Source organism: Leucopleurus acutus, assembly GCF_964270905.1.
Source record: "Leucopleurus acutus genome assembly, chromosome: 3".
Taxonomy (NCBI): Eukaryota; Metazoa; Chordata; class Mammalia; order Artiodactyla; family Delphinidae; genus Leucopleurus; species Leucopleurus acutus.
Genome location: NC_139145.1, coordinates 121,847,867 through 121,867,843, shown reverse-complemented (window position 1 = coordinate 121,867,843; position 19,977 = coordinate 121,847,867). Strand labels below are relative to the sequence as shown.

Below are 19,977 nucleotides of genomic sequence, written 5' to 3'. Positions count from 1 at the left end.
GGAGGGTGTGTACTGTAAGTATAAAAAGAATTTGAGAGATGTGGTTGGTGACTTTTTTAGTAGACAGGAAAAGCTCATAGGAAAAAAAAGAACTTGAAGTGGGCTTCGAAGAATAGGTACAATTTGAAAAGGGGAAGGAGAAACAGCATCTCAGTTCAAGGAGTTTCAAAGATTTCTTCAAAATAGATTGGAAAGGACAAAAATAACAGCTTGATATTTTTACCGGATTTGAAAAAGCAGTAAATATTTTAGGTGACAGCGTCATAAAAAGCATCACTTGAGAGCTGAATGCATTGTCCAGCTCTCCGTTTGCACGTGAAGAAACTGAAGACCACAGAGCTTGACGGTTTCACCTGGTGCCACCCCAACCAATGTGAGCCGGAATGGGTCTGCCAGGGGTGGGGCACCCGGCCCAGACACCAGGCTGCTGCTCTGTCTGCTACCTGGGCTTTTGGAACCTTCGTGGGCAGCGGGACTGCCCGTAGTGTCCAGTCAAAAAGTCCTCCGAAGTTTCCAGCAAGCGATAGACCAAGAATAGGTGATATTTGTACCTATGGGTCACATACAGTAAAGAGCCCCGGTGCGACTGTTGGTAGCTTTGGGGATCAGGCTCAAGGTCGCTCCGTCGTGTGTCATGCAGTGGAAAGAACAGTGCAAGTCACGTCTGGGTTTGAATCCCAGCTCTTGTTGCTTACTTACCGAGTTCATCACCGGGTCATTCAGCCTTTCCAGACGGTGTTCCAGTCTGTGAAATGGGAATAACGCCTCATGCCTCTCTCTTGAGATGGTTATGAGCATTAAATGAGGTGAGGAGTATTGACGCTTACGACCCTGTAGTATGTCCTTGGTGTCGTGGTGTCAGCTCTGGCGTTTAAGGCCCTGCCGGAGCTGGCCTCGTTCAGGGCTCCATGTCCTCAAGCCGCCTTCCTGGTTAGTGCCGTCTGAATCCTACCAGGCCGTTCTCCCCACTGGTCCCACATTCCCATGTTCCCGACCCGCGGAGCCTGGCCTCAGGATGCCTGGAGGGGACTTAAACGCAGATCTGAAAAGGACACTCAGTGGGCAGTTGCTGCCCCGTGGGCGCATTGCTTGGAGGGAGGAGGATGCCTTTGTCTGACGCCCTTTGCTCCGTGTGCGACTCAGGGAGTGGAGGCGCCTGGATCTCAGCCCCAGCGCCGCCGCCGCCGCCCCGCCCCCCCCCACCGCACCTTGCCCAGGTGCCTTTATGCAGTGCACGCAGTGCACAGCCGTCCCCAGTGGCCCCGAACAGTGCCATCCTCTTCATCTGCACCCAGGGAGCTCCTCCCCTGCTTGATGTGCAGGGTTTTGACCCATTCACTACATTTATGTCCTGAAGCCCCTTGTCCTCTTATATGTAACTGTTCTGTAGTTGTTCCGGTAGTTTCATCAGCTTAGCTACATTTCTCAAGGACAAAGGCTTCTCCTTTTCAGCTCTTCTTAGCGTAGAACTGGACACAGCATAATAGTCATCCAAATGAAATCTCAAAGAACTCTAACACACCAGCTCATTTAATGCATCCAGCATACCTGTGAAGGAAGACTTCTTCCCCTGTAGGGAGGGAAACTAAGGTTTGAAAGGCTAAGCACAGAGTAAGTTCTCCGAACTTGGTTGACAGTTTGCTGTTCTCTGGTACTAAAAGTCTTAAAAAGGGTTAAAGCCGAACAGCGGGTTTTCTTGAATCACTTCGTGTTACGTTTACCCTACTGATCCTTAGGTCGCTGAAGTAGATTTCTATAGGGCAACTAAGGTAAAAACGGACCATTTAACACTGAGTGCCTTTGAATGAAACCCATTATAAGTGTATTTACATATTTCAGATTTCATGGATATATTCAGAAATATTAATGTAGCATAATTGAAGTTTAATATTGCACCCTCAAGCCCAGAGGGAAAATAAATGACTCTTTCTCCCCCCTGCCCTTCTACACCTGTCAGAGTTAATTTTTAACCGCTGGTGCCTTTGCAAAACATTCATCCTGAAGAGCCCGATTCATGAATCTTGTTTTAAATGCTCTGGGCTTGGTTTGCAACCAAGACTAAAGCAAGCACTAAGGTAGAAGGAAATGACTTTCAAAGAGTTTTACTTTTCTCTGATTTATTTTTTATTGGGTTTAAAATGTGGTCTGACATTAGAAGGTTGTTTCAAAGGTGAGAAGTGAAAGTTTGAAAAAGCTGCACGTGTTTAGAGGGGCAGGAGTAAGCAGGCAAGGCGTGTACTAGGTTTTGTCAAAAAATAGGAAGTTTTATTCGTGCTCTGAACAGGAGATGTATTGGAGGGTATAGTTCAGTTTTACTTTTGTTTTCACAGTGCAGCCTTCTCTTTCTCTCAAGGGACATCTGAGAGGGCAATTGTGGAGAAGGGGTCCTTTTTTCTACTAAGCAACGGGCGCACCTTTTCAGATACTTTGTAGAATGTATCACTTTTATGCATCTGTAAACCTGAGTTTATTTATAAATTCAAATGGACATTTTTCTTAGTGCAGGGTCATTCAGAGCCCTGGATGTGGACTAAAGAATTGACATCATCCTGAAGGGCCCTTCTGGCCTAAGTTGTCTTAAGTTAAAATTATGAAAGGAGGCATTAATTTAACCCCTAAAAGAAGATTTTGGCTCATTTATTTTTTTCTCAAACGGGTTTTTTTTCAAATGGGCTTTTGTTCATAAATCGTGGCCCTTGACAAAAAACCATTTAAGAAGCTGTGCAGGATGAAAGCTGCTCGTGGAGCATTTGCTACTTGATGGTGATTGGCACGTATGAGATACGGTGTTCAGTCTGTAACTTTCGCACTATTTTAATGATTAAGGGACATTTTGCTGACTAGATCACACCTGCTGAGAAGTGACACATGGCCTCATTTTGCTTCTGAAATGAGTTTTGCAAAACTTTGAGAGAGAGGAAAGTAGTAAGACTTAGCGTTTTGAAGAATCTAGAAGGTAAAGATAGTTTTTCAATTATGTAAGTTTTCCAGTGTGGTAGACTAGGCTTTGGGTTTCAGAAATTAAAATGCAAGTTTTCTTACAAGAGCTTATTAGCAGGCATGTGAAAAATATTTCCAAGGTTGTGACATCTGTGCATTTGATTTATTAGTGATTTCTCAGTGAATCATATAGATTTAAGCGACAGTTGGGCAATTACATTTATTTTGTGTGAACTTCTGGACATAGTGGGAGATGAATGAAATACACAGAAAGTTGACCGTTTTCTCTGGAGCAGAAGTTACTGATTCTGTTCTACCAGCAGAGGGCTCCCTTTTTAAGCTAATGAAGAGCATGTTTTTTGCAGATCACTAAATTGACTAAAATTGGGAAAAGACTCAGCTCACACTTTGAGTAATATAATAGAACTTCTAGGGTAAATGATTGTACATATTGTGAGAAATTTGAAGCAAAGTTTTCAAATCTATTTTAAGACTTTCTCTTAAGTAGAGAGTGTGCCACTTCCCAGTAGATAATTTTCTTCTGAAACGGGAAATAGACTGTCAGACTAGAGAACACTTTAATCTTAGAAGGTTTTGACATGACATATCCTGTGAATCCAGACAGGTATGCTTAAGTGACTGATGTTTCCAAGGTTCCCAGCTTCAGAAAGACTATTTTTTAAAGTAGGGCAAGATTATGCAGCTCAGGAGGCAAGGGTATTCTGTGAACTAACCCTATGTCTGTGATCAGCTGGCAGGAACTGTGTCTACTCACTTATAGACTAATTTTTTCCCAATTGGAAAAGTAGGTGTTTCGTATGACCTCAATTGCACCAAAGGAGAGCTTGTAAAATCACTTTCATTGTGAGTGTAGCAGCACTTCCCAGATATTGCGAGTAATTCTGAAGCTGGTTCCTGCCTGTGTGGACTCTTGTGTCAGCACCTAGATCTTCCTTTGTCACTGCATGTGACCTTTGGGTCACCTTGACATACAGAGTCTGAGGGTATTATAGACAGAACCCGTGTTTCTTCAAAGATAATTAGAAAGCAGCTTTTTTTTTAATTAAACTAAAAATAGAAAACAAAAGTTTTGTTGTAGGTGTGAAAGTTTTTGCATGGGGCTTAAAAGAAATTAACTTCAGTTTCACTTGTTAATTTTTACTTTCTCTGGCAGAGGGAAGTAAAGAGCAGGGCAAGTGAGTGGAGAAAAAGGAGTTTAGGACCAAACATTGGAAATCTGGGTTCTGGTCCTAGTGCTATAATGTTATTGCAAACCACTTCATTCTGGGTGAGAAGCGTGTGTGTGTGTGTGTGTGTGTGTGTGTGTGTGTGTGTGTGTGTGTGTGTGTGTGTGTGTGTGTGTGTGTAGCATGAGGGAATTGAAGTGATCTCTAAATTTTTTTTCTGGTTTTAAAGCTAGTGATTTTGTAATTTTACATTGGGTTAAGGTTCTTGGGATAACAGTAAAGCCGTCTATGCTGATGTGAGTGGAAACTTTCTTTGGCCAAATTTTAGTTCTTTAAATAGTAGCCAACAGTCCTAAGTTTGGTTCCTTGCAACTTTTTCGAATAAAGGGGGAAAAAAATCCTCTAGAAAGGTGTGCCATTCTCCTTGCCCTCCCGTCCTTTGCTCCGTGTAGCATCTGCACCAACCTCATGCAGGCAGACCTTTTATGGCCATTTTAACAGGAGTTGAAATTGACTTCATACAAACAGCTGCAGAGTAGAGTTTTTGTCTTGGAGTGTATTTTTAATACAACGGAGCTTAGTGTACCCATGCCGAGGCGCAATACTCTTCCCGAGGAGCCTCCTCCTGGGAAACGTTTGGAAACCTGTTCCCTGCAGGGTGGCTCCGCCGGGCTCTCCTGTGACACCTGCGGGGCTGTCTGTGCTGGTATGTGGGAGGAGGTGGACGCGAGCAAGGCACGGTGTTCTGGGCAGCTCTGAGAGGTTCAGGCCTTTACAAGCAAGGCTTTGATTCTATTTTTTGCTGAACTAGCTCAGCCACTTCCTGTGTTTGGCAGCGCCTAGTGCCTCGCTGCACTGTGGCCACTTGAGCCCCGCGAGCCTGCGAGCCGCGCGCCGCCGCAGCCGGTTCGAGAGCCTATTTTAGGTCCCCTGACAATGGCCTTCTCACTTCCTCGGCGAGGAGGAGGAGGAGGACCTGGGCTGGCACTGGCCACTTGTTAACGATGATGACAACTTCGACTTGGACTTGGGCTCCCCTCCCCCACCCGAAATCCCTAGCTCAGCAAATATTTGAACCTGCCCAAGTTAATCATGAAGCCGCGATCGTTATCTGAGAGGGACGTGCGAGCGCCCGGGCTCCTTCCCTCCCCGGCGCAGCCTCGGCCCCGGCGCGCAGCCGGCTTCGGCTTCTGCACGGGCGGCGGGCGCTGAGCTGCGCTGCTGCCGGCGGCGCGTGCGGGCCTCGGGGTCCTGCGCCGCACAGGCTGGAGGAATCGCTTTTCGGATTTTTTTTTTTTTTCCGTTGTCGGACACAGGCATTTCTAAGGGAAACCGTTGAAATGCATAACCTGCAAAGTAAGTTGCCTTTCGTTTGGGCACAGCTCTGCCCCTTGGCTGTTTCACTGTTTTGGGGGACTTCTCTGAAAGGTTCATTTCTGCAGTTTGTCTTCGTGTGTGTGTGTGTGTGTGTGTGTGTGTGTGTGTGTGTGAGAGAGAGAGAGAGAGAGAGAGAGAGAGAGAGAGAGAGAGAGGGAGAGAGAGAGAGAGGGAGAGAGAGGGAGAGGGAGAGGGAGAGGGAGAGATAGTAAGCGCTGCCTGGGGAGGGCAGATGAGAGATTAGGGGAGACACTCCCCCATTTCCTCGAGGGGCACAATATGAGGGAGAGATGGGGCTTCGGTTGGAAATGGGGAAGGAGGAAATTACCAAGTGCTGGTCTGGAAGTTGGGGCCTGGCCAGGCCTGGGAGAGACGTGGATAGTCACCTGTCTCCCTGCCCTCCTCCCGGGGTCTACCACATGGGTTCCAGCAGCAGGACCGGTTTGCACCAAGTGCTCCCAAAGGCATGGGGGACAGGTCCCCTCCGGGCTGTCGCGCTGCCCTCCACAGCTGCTGGGAGGACTTGGGTCAACATTTTTATTAAGATTTTTTTTTTTTTCTGAGGACACATCCCCACCACCACCACTTTTCTTTGCATTTAGGGTTACTTCAACCTTTAGGCAAAGAGAGCCTGTGAGTGGGAGACGGTGGGAGGGTATAGGTTGAATCTGCCTGCCTCCTTAGTGGGAAACTGAATTAAACTGGAGGAGAGACACGTGAACAGTGCTCAGAGGCTGTCTTGCCTTTGCTCTATTTCTATATATTTTATGATTCCAAATTTGACAGAACGTCTAAGAATAAATTTCCAAGGCTTCTGCGTTCTTTAAATTGTCACAGAAATATGTGACATGCACATGTACGTAGATCACACAGCCCACTCTAGTTTTTTAAATTAACTACATTTATATGGGTGGGGGGGAAACCTTTTCTCCCTTCCTCCCCTCTCACTGTAGGAGAACTAACATTAATTTAGATTTATAGGGGAATTGGTTTCCTCACATTAAATACTGCTAAGAAGGAATAATAACATTTCTTCCCAAAGTGAGGCATTTGAGATGGAGGGGACAAAAGCCCCCCCCCCCCCGCACACACACACAAGTGATTACATCACCCACCCACCCCCCCAAGCAGTATTTAGCCCAGTAAATCTGAAGATGGGCTCATCAGTGAGAAATACTTAGCAAAGATAGCTCTGCCTGTACTCTGCATTCTGATACGTGGCCTCTCTTTTTTTTGGATTTTCATTCCCTATTCTATAGTTTTAACTGCAGTGTTTAATAGAGATTTTTGCCTCTACCTTTATTTCATTGTGCTGCCTATAATGTAGCACGTTTGTGACTGTATAAGAAGTTGAGTTTGCAGTGAATTATGGAGGACTGAAATTAAATATCCAGAGTTCTTGATCCTTCCTGCTTTTAATATATATCAGAGGCATTTTAGGACTTTAAAATATATCTTGAGTATACTATTTGGATGCCTTTGTAAGATTTTTAAACCAAGAAATGACCGGGCTATCTATAAACCCAGATGCACTGGGGGTGCGGCGGGGGGGGGGGGGGGGGGGAAGCTACGTGCCGCAGCGTATCAGCTTTTGTCAACCTGCCAAGAGCGGAGCGTACCATGCTGCACGGAGCAATAAAAAAGGAATTAGAAAACTCACGGCTAGAGAAGAACAGTCAGATTAAACACCTCTTTGAAACGAAGAGCGTGTATACATTGCAGTTCTGTTAAATGTAGGATCTTCGTGAGATTTGGGGCTGTGTTAAGGCTGGTAGAGAAGAGAAATGATGAAGCAGGAGTGGTCTGGTGACATTTTTCTGACTTGATTGGCTGGGGTGTGTGATGTCATAGGTTACAGTGCAGCCCCTTATAGGTTTTGAAATGAATTCCAAGACACCATTACAAAGAAAGCCGGACTCTTTTCTTATAACTGAGCTCAGCCCAGGAAACTCTCGCACAAATGTACAACACTGTTTGGAATATGGAAGACCTGGATTTAGAATATGCTAAGCCAGATATAAATTGTGGCACAGACTTGATGTTTTATATAGAAATGGATCCACCAGGTAATACTGCAGTATTCTTGTAGAAAGCTGGTTAATGTTGTGGCATTTAATCTTTTTTGACAACTACGGTTAACAGCTCCTCTTTGGATGTCTGTTTTTATTCATTTGTTCTAATTTAATGAGTTTGCTCATAGCTTGAAAATGAAACAAATGGTTTGACTGCCTGTGGGAGCAAGTCAGGCTGTGTGGGGTAAATGCTTATTCTTAGTTGAATGGCTATAAATTGGATTCCAGTTTTTCACTGGTGTCTTTTGTTGCTGTTTGGGTTATATTGTTGTATGTCGCTCCTTTAATTAAAAGGATGCAACCTCGGTGCCGCTTTCTCTGTTGACAGTGGATGAGGACAGTGTGGCACTTTGCAGTGATAACACTCGGTACTTTAGAAAGCATGTACCAGTGCTGCTATCAAATGTAGCAGTGATTGCAACTCAGTTCTAGGTGCCCTGAAACTATTCTGAATCAAATGTTGAGACTTTGTCTGCTCTCTCTTCTGTTAAGATACTGCAGTGAGAGAAGTTGGCTTCTTCCCATTACTGAGTCTCGGTCTTTATAAAATATACCTGCTAGACTCCTGACATTTTTTGCTTAAAATAATAACAGTGCTTTAAAACTTACGACTTAGAATTTAGCTGGACATCCTAGACTTATTTTGCTTTCTCAATTATTTTCGCCTTCCTCCCAATTAAGAAATTCAGAAACACTGCAGTCTTTCTTTATTTGTCAGTCACCAGTTGGTACATGAATACTGATCTGACATTGAGGAAGAGGGATATGGTTTTTAATCACTCTTGGCATAATATAGAGCACAGTTATCCAATAGAATATTATCATGAATACTAAAGAGATTGAGGTCACAGAGGAGTTTCTTAAAGTGGCTTTTGGCAGAACAGTGCCTGAAATACTAAGATTAGAGAAACCCAATTCCGCCTCTTAAAACATATTCCTGTAGATGAGCTTTTTTATTACCACAGCAGCATTTGTGGAGGACAGAAACCAAATTTGTCTTTTATAATTAAATAAGAGGAGGAAATTAAAACCAAGCCATGTGATTCCTTCTGCTGTTCTCTTTGTGGTCTCTTACTTTACTTTAGATAGATTTGACCAGATATGAAACTTTAATTCAACTCAAACCTGAAAGTAGAAAATGTCGTGACTGACTCTGGGTTTACTTTGAAATTCATTCACATGGCCAGCCCATTTTATTTGTTGGTCTCTAAGCTCTTCTCTTTTTTTCCATTATGGTCTATAGTCAAAAAGATTTCTGATTTTTTTTTTTTAAGAAAAGGTTCATGGACTCGTGCATTATTGCTGTGTTTCACAGTTGAAAATGTTACTTAAAGGAACTTGGGTCGACTTTTAAACGTTTATTTGTAGCTGGGACTGCAAAAACCTTTTCTTTCTCCTTCATCTACAGCACTGCCTCCTAAACCACCAAAACCCACTACTGTAGCGAACAACGGTATGAATAACAATATGTCCTTACAAGATGCTGAATGGTACTGGGGAGATATTTCGAGGTAAGGCTACAGAGACTCTTTGAGTTTCTCACCAGAGCTAGGGAGTTTTAGATGAAGAGAAAGAAAAGCAAAACGCACCAGCTTGCTAAGTTCCATTTTTAGGCTATCATCCAACATAAGCATGAAGCTGGTTCCCTTCCAAAGACGACCACAGAAGTCACTGAGCTCTGGGGAATTGTGGGTGCTGGATGCCACAGGAAATTAAATACCCGAGAAGTTTCATTACTGACAGAGCTGTCGGGGGGCAGCAGGGTGAAGTGGCACTGCCTCAAGGCAGAGTGTAAAGTCACTCTCTCTCTTTATTAGACCAAAACTCTAAGAATTAATGTTATCAGCTTAAAGTGGCATTTCTAGTCTAAGCTTTTTTTTTTTTTTTTGAGGGGAATGAGGAGTTGGGAGGAAACCTTTTGGGGATCACGACTTTCTGTGCTGATCTGTCAGAATGACTTGTGTGTTAATTCTTAAGCTCTGAAAATACAGTTAAGAACATGTAACACGAGAATCACCAAATCCACTAGGTGAGCATTGTCTCATGTTCTTTTCACTTCAGGGAAGAAGTGAATGAAAAACTTCGAGATACAGCTGATGGGACCTTTTTGGTACGAGACGCATCTACTAAAATGCACGGTGATTATACACTTACACTAAGGTGAGTTAGGGCATGTGGCTAAAATTCTAAAATCGGCATGTTAAAGGGGATGGGAGAACACGCTTTTTTTTTTTTTTTTTTTTTTAAAGAGAATTCTAATGCCGTTATTTATATATTGCATTTGCAGGAAAGGAGGAAATAACAAATTAATCAAAATATTTCACCGAGATGGGAAATACGGCTTCTCTGACCCATTAACCTTCAACTCTGTGGTTGAACTGATAAACCACTACCGGAACGAATCTCTAGCTCAGTATAATCCCAAACTGGATGTGAAATTACTTTATCCAGTATCCAAATACCAACAGGTAATCACATACTCATGTTAGTATTTTAAAAAGCTACTTTTAATGTTTAGAAACTATTTTGAAGCAGATGAATTGCACGTAATCAAGCTTGAAAAACGTTCAAACTGTAATTTTGTGATCACAAGTGTCTAGTGGCTCAATAAAATACTTTCACAAAAATAAATGACCATTGTTTTTGAGGATTTTTCCCATGTCAGATAAGTACCTTATCAACTGAATTTATATTTTGTCCATTTTCTTCTAATCCTTCCAGGATCAAGTTGTCAAAGAAGATAATATTGAAGCTGTAGGGAAAAAATTACATGAATATAACACTCAATTTCAAGAAAAAAGTCGGGAATATGATAGATTATATGAAGATTATACCCGTACTTCCCAGGTGAGTTTTCTGTGAAAATCACATTATAATTGTAGAGCTCTTAGTTACTAGAAGCTAATGCATGTTATATTCAGCTTCAGAAAAAGAATTTAAAAGGTTGAGTTTTTGCCAGTAAGAAAGTGGGGAGCTCATTTATTTGTGAATCGTTGATTATTCTAATAATTACTTATTATTAAACCTTTTAAATCAAGCCTGTAAGTATCAGAATAATAAATTAAGTTGGATTGGCATAACAGCAGATTGAAGAATTCTCTTTAGGGTGAAAGCTAATAATACTGGAAGTGCCACAGACTTGTCTAACCTCTGAAATGGGGATTTAACCCTGCGATGCCCTTACTATGAAAGGGTTGAGGCTACATGTACTGCCTTGTTTTCCTAGAGGCTTTAATCTCCTCTAGACCATCACGTATCTGGGACCGCCAGAGGGAGCAAAAGGATGGCATAAGCTGCTGATAAAGTGGAATGGTTTTTCAAGAAGATGAAAACTGTAGAAAACTGTCAAGCAGTCATCTTCCAGAGACTGGGAAAATTCTCCAAAGGAAATGTGTGCCTCTGTGATACTATTTTAAGGGCTTTTATGAATTTGAGTCCCACCTTGCTAACAAAATACTTGCGTGCCAGATAGTAGCGCCGGTCAAATGTCCTGGTGGTGTCTTGCCGTAAGAAATTGTCTTTTCTGTGAAAGGAATGACCTTGTCTTATTAAAATTGGGTTGCAGGAAATCCAAATGAAAAGAACAGCTATTGAAGCATTTAATGAAACCATAAAAATATTTGAAGAACAGTGCCAAACCCAGGAGCGGTACAGCAAAGAATACATAGAAAAGTTTAAACGCGAAGGCAATGAGAAAGAAATCCAAAGGTTGGTGACCCAGGAGGGTTTCCACTGCCCATGTGCTAGAGCACCACAATTCTCTTAAAGTGCTTAAAGGTGACCTCGCTTTCTGTGACACGACAGGGAGAGAACGCATTCTTTACCTGAGGAAAACTGCTGGGAATCAATACTGCAACCTTGGGGGAACTTTCCTGATGCTCCAGGTAATTATGGATGCATTGCTCTTGCCTACAGGATTATGCATAACTATGAAAAGTTAAAGTCTCGCATCAGTGAAATTGTCGACAGCAGAAGGAGATTGGAGGAGGACTTGAAGAAGCAGGCTGCCGAGTATCGTGAGATCGACAAACGGATGAACAGCATTAAACCAGACCTCATTCAACTGAGAAAGACAAGAGACCAATACTTGATGTATGTACTGGAAATGGAACCCTGCACGTGCATGATTGGTCATTGCAAAAATCAAGGATCGGTTCTTAACGCATTTTCCTTTTAAACCTCTTTTCCAGGTGGTTGACTCAGAAAGGTGTTCGGCAGAAGAAGCTGAACGAGTGGCTGGGCAATGAAAACACCGAAGAGTAAGTAGTTAGCACAGATGGGAGGTAGCAAGGGTGTTTTTTCATTTAAGGAAAATGCACAACTTGCTTCGTTTTGCAGAGCAAGTGAGGAATGGAACGTCTCGTAGGAGAAAATATTATCAGTCTCATTACCCAGAATTTTAAAAAAGGAAAGTTCAGCAAAGGAGAATGCAGATTTCCTTTTCCCCCATGGGGCTTTGAAGTGACATTGTGTCCGTGCTGATGTCCTGGAACCGTCTAGAAAATCCGAACATATCTTGGGACCAATGTGGGTGGGGGTGGTGTTGGGGGGAGACAACCCTGTTTAGCATATTTTTAAAGCTTAAGTATATGTTTAGTTTCAATTATTTGAAAACTGGTGTTCCTCCTAGTCGATCAATTTCCTGATCTAAACTGGACAAACGAGATTGTTTAATACCTTGCTGTCTGCCGCAGGTAGCTACTGACTGACTTGAAAACAGGAAGAGTATCACTTAGTGCTACTAAAACTCTTTGTTCGGGGGTGGGGGTTGAAGGCTAAACTCAATGAGGAAACTCAGGCCAGAGAGGCTGGTCGAGTCAGACCCGCGATCGCTGGCCTGACTTGCTTGAAGGAGGGGCAGGAACTAGATCGAAGCGAGGAGAGGGGCAGGCTGCTGGCTGCCATGTACTTCATTTAGAAACCTTCTCTTCTACCTTTGTAGCCAATATTCGCTGGTGGAAGATGACGAGGATTTGCCCCACCATGACGAGAAGACGTGGAATGTTGGCAGCAGCAACCGAAACAAAGCCGAAAACCTGTTGCGAGGGAAACGAGATGGCACTTTTCTGGTCCGGGAGAGCAGTAAACAGGGCTGCTACGCGTGCTCCGTAGTGTACGTACCCCCAGCCAATTATTTGTCTCGTCAGACAGCTCAAGGGGGTGTTTCATTCATTCAGCCAGCCAACCGTGCGGGCAAGGATTTGGAAAAGTTCTAACCTGTAAGAGTGTTACGGTAGTACAACGGTGGAGAAGAGGAAATGAGACCTACTGTTTTCAAGTCTAGGCAGGAATGGCTGTCGAGTAGAAAGAAACCTGCTGTTTAGGTGGGAGACTAGTCCTTGGGAGAAGTCTTTCAAGTGGAAATAGCCACACTTGCTGCTTGTTGGGGGGGCTTCCGTATAGTTAGAATCTGAGGCGATCCACATGGAAGCACCACCCACAGGTGAAGTCCCCATCAGCGACAGGTTAAACAGTAAGAGAAAGGACCCTGCTCACTGTCCCTGAGATAAGTACACCCAAGAGAAGACATTTCCGTCCCATGGCCTATTTTCCTTTGTTTATGTAATAGTTCGGGGGTACTTTGAAGAGTGAGGTTGGTTCACTGACATTATTTCAGAGACATGAATGTCCTCTAGGAGAGAAAGGGTCTCTGCGTATTTTATAGCCCATCACCTCCCTCCATTTAAGCAGAGAAATATTGCTACAGGAAAGAAATGAGACCTTTGAGTGAGGACAAGGGAATAGGAGAATAGATGGAGAGGTATGTGGACGATTCCAGGCCTGGCCTGAAAGGAGGAATCCTGTTAATAATTGTAATGGTACCACTCTGGTTGGGCGGCAGCGCTCATAGGAACGGCTGAAGTCACCACCCGCTGCCTGCTCACCGCGCTCTAGGCATCCAGCAAGCCCCTCCCGTACACCGCCTCATTTCTCAACGCTCCCCTCTTACAGATAGATAGATGACTACTGTCTCCCTTTTAATCCACGCTAAAGATGGCAACCCAGTGGCTCAGTGAAGCTGGGTTACCTCCCCAAGTTACTCAGCCAGTAAGTGACAAGGGACAACTCCACGAGTCTAGGGCTCCCCCAGAACTGGTCCCCAGGTGGAGGCTGGCCTGCATCGGGGCTTTTCACGATGCTTTACCCAAAAACGCCTCATCCTGGCCCAGCTCACCCAGGCCCTTGTGCTCTCTCTCCACGTGCAGGGTGGACGGTGAGGTCAAGCACTGCGTCATCAACAAGACGGCCACGGGCTACGGCTTCGCCGAGCCCTACAACCTGTACAGCTCCCTGAAGGAACTGGTGCTCCACTACCAACACACGTCCCTCGTGCAGCACAACGACTCCCTCAACGTCACGCTAGCCTACCCGGTGTACGCGCAGCAGCGGCGATGAAGGGCCGCCCTCCCGCCTGCTTCTCACCTTCAGCTCCCCGAGGCCTCCAGCAAGCACAGGGCTCCCCTGCAGCCCGACCTGGGAACTGAGCTGCGGACACCCAGCCGCCCGTCTTCAGATGTGACTCGAGCTCTCGATCACACGGCAGTAGGGGAAGACACATACGCGGCGGGCTCGCACTGGGCGACGCCCACCGTTCCTCGTCTGGAGTGCTTAATTAGCCTTCCTTCCTTTCCTCTTCCTTTCTTTTTGGTTTTGTTTTTTGGATTAATTTAAAGCCACAACCACACACGACACCAAGAGAAGAAATGCAAAAATCTCTGCGTGCAGGGACAAAGAGGCCTTTAACCATGGTGCTTGTTCGTGCTTTCAGAAGCTTTACCAGCTCAAGAGTTGGGACCTTGGAGACCGGAGCGGGGACGGGCTGACGAGCCCTGGCCTGGGGTCGCTCAGTCCAGCCTGGGTGTTGCCGTGCACGGTGGCCCCAGACACATCGCACTGTGGATTATTTCATTTTCTAACGAAATGAACCGATATGTAGCAGAAAGGCACTTCCGCTCACAGGGGACACTTTGGGGAACGTCCGCTCACGTACGTTCAGAGGAAATTCTGTTGTAGCAAAGTGCCAGAAAGTGTTTCATTAAAACTCTACAAACCAAGAAAACCCACCAACAGAAAAATGGAGCTTGGAAAATAAATAGGACTTCAAAATGACATTTAGTATATAAAATATGTACATAATATTGAATGACTAACTATCAAATAGATGGATTTGTGTCAATACCAAATAGCTTCTGTTTTGTTGTGCTGAAGGCTAAATTCACAGTGCTATGCAATTCTTAATTTTCATCGTTGTTACCTGTTTTAAACGTACCTTCAGAATAAGCTTCCCCTGCCCCCAATTTTTGTTGCTTGAAAACAAACACTGTCCCTGATTTTTTTTTTGTTAATATTCATTTTGTTACTCGTTACCTTTTTTTTTTAAAAAAGAAGAAATGTACAGGATGCCAGTTTAAAAAAAAAATGGCTTCAGATTTAAAACTATGAAATATTTTACAGTTTTTCTTGTACAGAGTACTTGGCTGTTAGCCCAAGGTTAAAAAGTTCATAACAGATTTTTTTGGACTAAATGTTTTGTTGGGCAGTGCCTGATAAGCTTCAAAGCTGCTTTATTCAATAAAAAAAAAAGAGAAAGATATATGAATATGACAAAGTATGGCTGAGTTCAACAATGTTGTTTCAAGACTTAAGATACGGTACCTGGCAATGTTTGTTTCATAAAGAATTGTGAACTTCTTGAATCTAGGGAGGGGAATGTAGCAAAGGGATGTACAGGTGGGGGGAGGGTGGCAGGATGGCATGCACTTTCTCTTTCTTGGGATTACAGAGAAGTGGATCACTGCAAAGTGAAGTCTTTTCCCACTTTGATCTGCTACTTACTATACCCTCATGACAAATACAAACCTATGGGAATGCTAGGTCTTAGGAAGGAAGGCAGGCAGGGTCCTGGAGCAGTGTTCACCCTTGTTGGAAACACCGATTTTAAAGTATCATTGCTGCATTTAGAAAACCTGTCTCTCTTTCACATTAGACTACCCGTTAACAACCAGCCAACATCCACTGTAGAAAAAGCATGATCTGAAAAGATATTTTTATCTGGATATCTGCTATTTTTTTCCTAGCTTTCCACTCAACTTAGATCAGAAAGCAAACAGACGTGGTCATAATCGTTCCTGCCCCGATTGTGGGGAGCTCGTTCAAGTCATGGCCATTGTAGGAATCATAGTAACAGTCCTCATTCACCCAAATAATTGTATGTGTTACACTTCACCGTGGGGAAAAGGAAGGACTTGTTAGAGTATTCTTGTCAACTGAAGGCAACAGCAAGAGAGCTCTCCCCCCAATTTACATATGCAAAAGCCTTTGGGTTCAGTGGGAACTGTACCTGTGTTGGGAGGAATAATGGGGAGATTAAAATGGAATCTTAACAACTTCAGTTTTCCTTTCCTATTTAGATTCACCACAGCTTTATTTCTCTTTCCTTCAACTACTGGGGGGAAGGGGGGTTTGTTTTGTTCTTTAATGTTGTTCCTTTTAAAATTCTTTTGAAAGAATCAGTCTAGTGGCTGACTCAGTCAGCTGTAGAATGTTTTTTTTTTTTTTCCTTTTTACATGAAGCTACTCATATCAATAGCAATAGTCAGTCTTACAGCCAGACTGTCAGCCCTCAAACTTGACTGTACTGACCTGACCATCTCCCTCACATCTCCAGACAATTGCCGATTCCCCTGGTTTTATTCTCCGAGTGTCTCCTTTACAACTATCCTTCCATGTCATTACAGAAGCCCAACCATTAGTTAATGGTAGTTTATCAACTAGGTTTGGTGGTTTTTTTAGTAGCACATCTGTGTATGCTATTAAGGAACTTTAATTTCTAAAATATAAGATCTGAGATGGAATATTGCGTTAAAAAGCTACCATTCTGTCCACGTTTTTGCTTCACCACTTCACAAGATGGCATGGTATTTAGGCACTTGCCTTATTTCTGCCTCTCACGAGCAGAAATGCAATAGGTTTTTCTTTGACCAGCAAAGGCAGGATTCATCGTTTCCTGTCACCGTGAGTCACAACTTAACCTATGATGCTATGCCTGTGCCCAGTACCCTTCTGACAGCGTGTGGCATGCCATCACATCTGTCCTTGTAGATGTTTGACCAGCAGGGCTCTGAGTCCAATCATTCATCTCCTAACCACACTCAGCAGCTTATGATTAGGGATGGAGACAGCAGAGGCCCTCCTGATACATGCTTACATCCACGCATTGATTTTCCCCACCCAGCGCAGCATCCTGAAGATACAAGCCAGAAGCTAAGCTGAAGAGAGGCTGTGATGGGGCTTTAGAATTGGGAGCATTGGGATCTGATACAATACATGAGGGAAAAATCATAACCACGTTGAAAAGGCAAAAAGCCTGCGTCTGCAACACCGGACGACTTCACGGCCCTCGATATATGTATATATGTATATGTGCATGGACTGTGTTTCCAGTACACCTTTCAGCCAAAACAGATCCACAGTCGTTGAGTTCAAGTACATAACAAGCCAATGTCTAGTACAATTCTTGTATGTGTGTATGGGGTTTTTTTTTTCCTTTGAAGTTGCTTTGTTTTGTCTTATAAAGGTGAAAAGTGTTTGCAAGTGAAGTGAGAAGAAGTTCATAACTCTTTGGCTTGTTTCTGTTGTTTAAAAGTTACTCCTCTCGGGTAGCTGGTCTACGTGACTCGCTGAACTCGGAAATCCTCGTTTTCAGTGTGTCAAGTCAAAATGTGTTTATGTGAGCCGTCACTGTGGGGAACCAATTGCTTTGTCATATAGCTGGTTATGAGCTAGTAACGTGTTTGGGAAGTCCTACTGATGTTCCTTTTTGGGAGAAAAATTCTGCTGGTTCTAACAACTGTGCTTTTGCTATGCATGGTATCCAAGTCAGTTGGAGAGCAGACCCTGAAATTGGAGTTCAGGGTCATTTAAGAAAGGGGCAGTTTATAGCATAATGCCTCACATGGGACAAAGTTCTGAAATGCCAAATTCGTATTTTTTAGAAATCTAGTTATATAAGTTACTAGTATAAATTGCTAGTATTATGAACAAAATTGGGTTCATTGGAAACACTAACCGACCTCACTTGGAACTTGTCACCGTGAGATAGCGTGAGCTGCCCAGGGTGCTGCTATTTAAAAACAGAAGCAAAAAGGCAAAACAAACAAAAAAATCTCATTTATACGTGTGTATTTTTTAAAGCTACGATCTCTTCGATGTTTTTACAAATCTGTTTCTATGACATTGTTAAAGTAAAGTTGGTCTCTTGACGAGAGGGAGGATGTCATGGTCAGTTGTAATTTTGCCTTTACAAGGCACCTGGGGCGGGGGGCGGGGGGACTGTGCCTCCTTGACATTTGTTCAAGCTATAGATTCAATGGAGCTATGTCTTGTTGTTTTAAGTTGCTTTAATGCATTGTATTAGGTCTTCAAACAGAATAAAGTTTGTTTTGAAACTTAGGTTATGGTTTGAGATTTCAGTGATCACCGAAGACATATGTTCTCTTGCTCTTTCAGTTAATAATGTTGCTTCTCCTGTAGTCTCCCACCCGCCCCCTTTCACTGTCATTACATTATCTCATTTTTGTCAAGTGAGAAGAACACATGAATGATGGCTCAGTGTCATTTACATCGGTTCACTGTATCCTTAATGATGAAAAGAAGTAGCTCTAGGTGATGTCATTGCAAGGCATGTTCTTGGTCCAAAAAAATGTGATCTCTACTGTCCCTCAATCCCTCCCCTTCACCATCCAACCCCAAACCTTCAGAATGGTTCTCTACAAACTATCGTTAGTGAAGGTATCTGGCTTTGTCTCTCTGTTCTACAGGCTGCGTCTTTGAAACAGGCACAGTGCAGGGACACTGTGAGGCACTGTGCAGCAGGCAGAGGTGTGACATGGGGTTCTAGACAGGGAACAAAGATTCACTACAGATGCTGGTTTCACACTCTAGTATCTAGTCAATATATGCAAACCATTCTTAATCTAAAATAACTTTCCCCACTTGTTTTGATTGCTGAATGAATTTATAATGAGGCCACTTTGCATGTACACGGCACTCAACACCTAAGCACAGTGAGGGTCCTAGACATGGAGGCATGGTCTAGTGATGGCGATGAGAGGGGCACATAAGTAATTACAGTCATGGCAACAATGACTAATATACTGTGTAGAAGAGTAACTCTTGAGATTCATTTCCTGCTTTTCCCCTGCTCTGTTCTGTATCCCAGAGAACAATATACTCAGGGTCTCTTGCCCTCTGGCTTCTAGGTAGTGAATCTCCCCTGTGGCTCCAGTTCCTGCCAGAAAGACTCTTTGGAATCTGAGCAGCCCTACTATGCTCCTCTCTCCCTCTCTGTGCCTCTGGCAACAGTGCCTCCTCCCATTTTTATTCTAAGCCAAGGGGTAGCTGCAGCTTTCTGTTGTTGCTAAACCTCTGGTTTCTCTCACCACCCCCAGTTTGGTTTCTGAGTCCTTCCATCACCTGAGTAACCAATCCTCTTTATTCAGGTCTTTCTTTAAGAGCTAGAGTCATTTCTTTTTTCCTGACTGGTCTCTGATTGCTAGACCAAGTGATTATTGTTCATTTAAACTCTTTGTATGTGTTATCTGATTTAATCCTTCCGCAATTATGAGTTAGAAGACAATATCTCCGTTCTACAAATGGGGAAACTGAAGCACTGAGGCTAAGCGACTTATCCAAGATCATGCAGCCATTAGAACACAGAAGAGAGCACCTAGGCCGTCTGACTCAAGCCAGAGCTCTCCACCCCTAAGCAAGTGCTGAAAAAGGCACTAGGAAGGTCAGAGAAAAGTTCACTAGTTGCTCTTCCTGCTGGGGGATCTAACCATGTGGCTCTCAATTGGTGGACAGTATACAAGTGGCACATAACAAGTAGCAGGAAATGGCATGGGTTTGCTTTAGACCACCTAGGTTCCCGAAGTGTGGTCTCTAGGCTAACAGCATTACCATCAGGACCACTTCGAAACCTGTTATAAAGGCCTGCTTGAGGGCCCCATCTACTAACTCAGAGTGAGACCATCTGTTGCAGCAAGTTCTCTGGGCAGTTTTAAATGTATACTAAAATTTGAGAATCACTAGAATCACCAGATTGTTGAAATAGTACTTCCAGTATTTTAATTAAAAGCCACTACTATTTGTTTTTTGTTTTTTTTTTGCAGTACGTGGGCCTCTCACTGTTGTGGCCTCTCCCTTTGCGGAGCACAGGCTCCGGAAGCGCAGGCTCAGCGGCCATGGCTCACGGGCCCAGCCGCTCCGCGGCATGTGGGATCTTCCCGGACCGGGGCACGAACCCGTGTCCCCTGCATCGGCAGGCGGACTCTCAACCACTGCGCCACCAGGGAAGCCCCAAAAGCCACTACTATTAATGAGTGATATATATTTTACTT

At 43.8% G+C, this 19,977-nt stretch overlaps 1 protein-coding gene across 4 annotated transcripts in view; it reads left to right on the top strand.

Moving 5' to 3' along the window:
- PIK3R1 (phosphoinositide-3-kinase regulatory subunit 1) overlaps nucleotides 1-17,931 on the top strand; it is an 86,764-nt gene extending 68,833 nt beyond the window's left edge. For 2 of the 4 annotated variants that reach the window (XM_082837366.1, XM_082837367.1), the window contains exons 8-16: nucleotides 8,985-9,087; nucleotides 9,638-9,736; nucleotides 9,864-10,044; nucleotides 10,298-10,423; nucleotides 11,142-11,284; nucleotides 11,492-11,668; nucleotides 11,767-11,835; nucleotides 12,519-12,689; nucleotides 13,783-17,931. In XM_082837366.1, the coding sequence (XP_082693492.1) occupies nucleotides 8,985-9,087; nucleotides 9,638-9,736; nucleotides 9,864-10,044; nucleotides 10,298-10,423; nucleotides 11,142-11,284; nucleotides 11,492-11,668; nucleotides 11,767-11,835; nucleotides 12,519-12,689; nucleotides 13,783-13,972 (1,259 nt within the window). In that variant the 3' untranslated portion in view covers nucleotides 13,973-17,931. Of the gene's footprint in view, nucleotides 1-5,068; nucleotides 5,484-7,104; nucleotides 7,571-8,984; nucleotides 9,088-9,637; nucleotides 9,737-9,863; nucleotides 10,045-10,297; nucleotides 10,424-11,141; nucleotides 11,285-11,491; nucleotides 11,669-11,766; nucleotides 11,836-12,518; nucleotides 12,690-13,782 lie in introns of those variants that run through there. The other 2 variants (XM_082837368.1, XM_082837369.1) reach the window with 2 other exon arrangements.
- The last annotated feature ends 2,046 nt before the right edge of the window (nucleotides 17,932-19,977 follow it).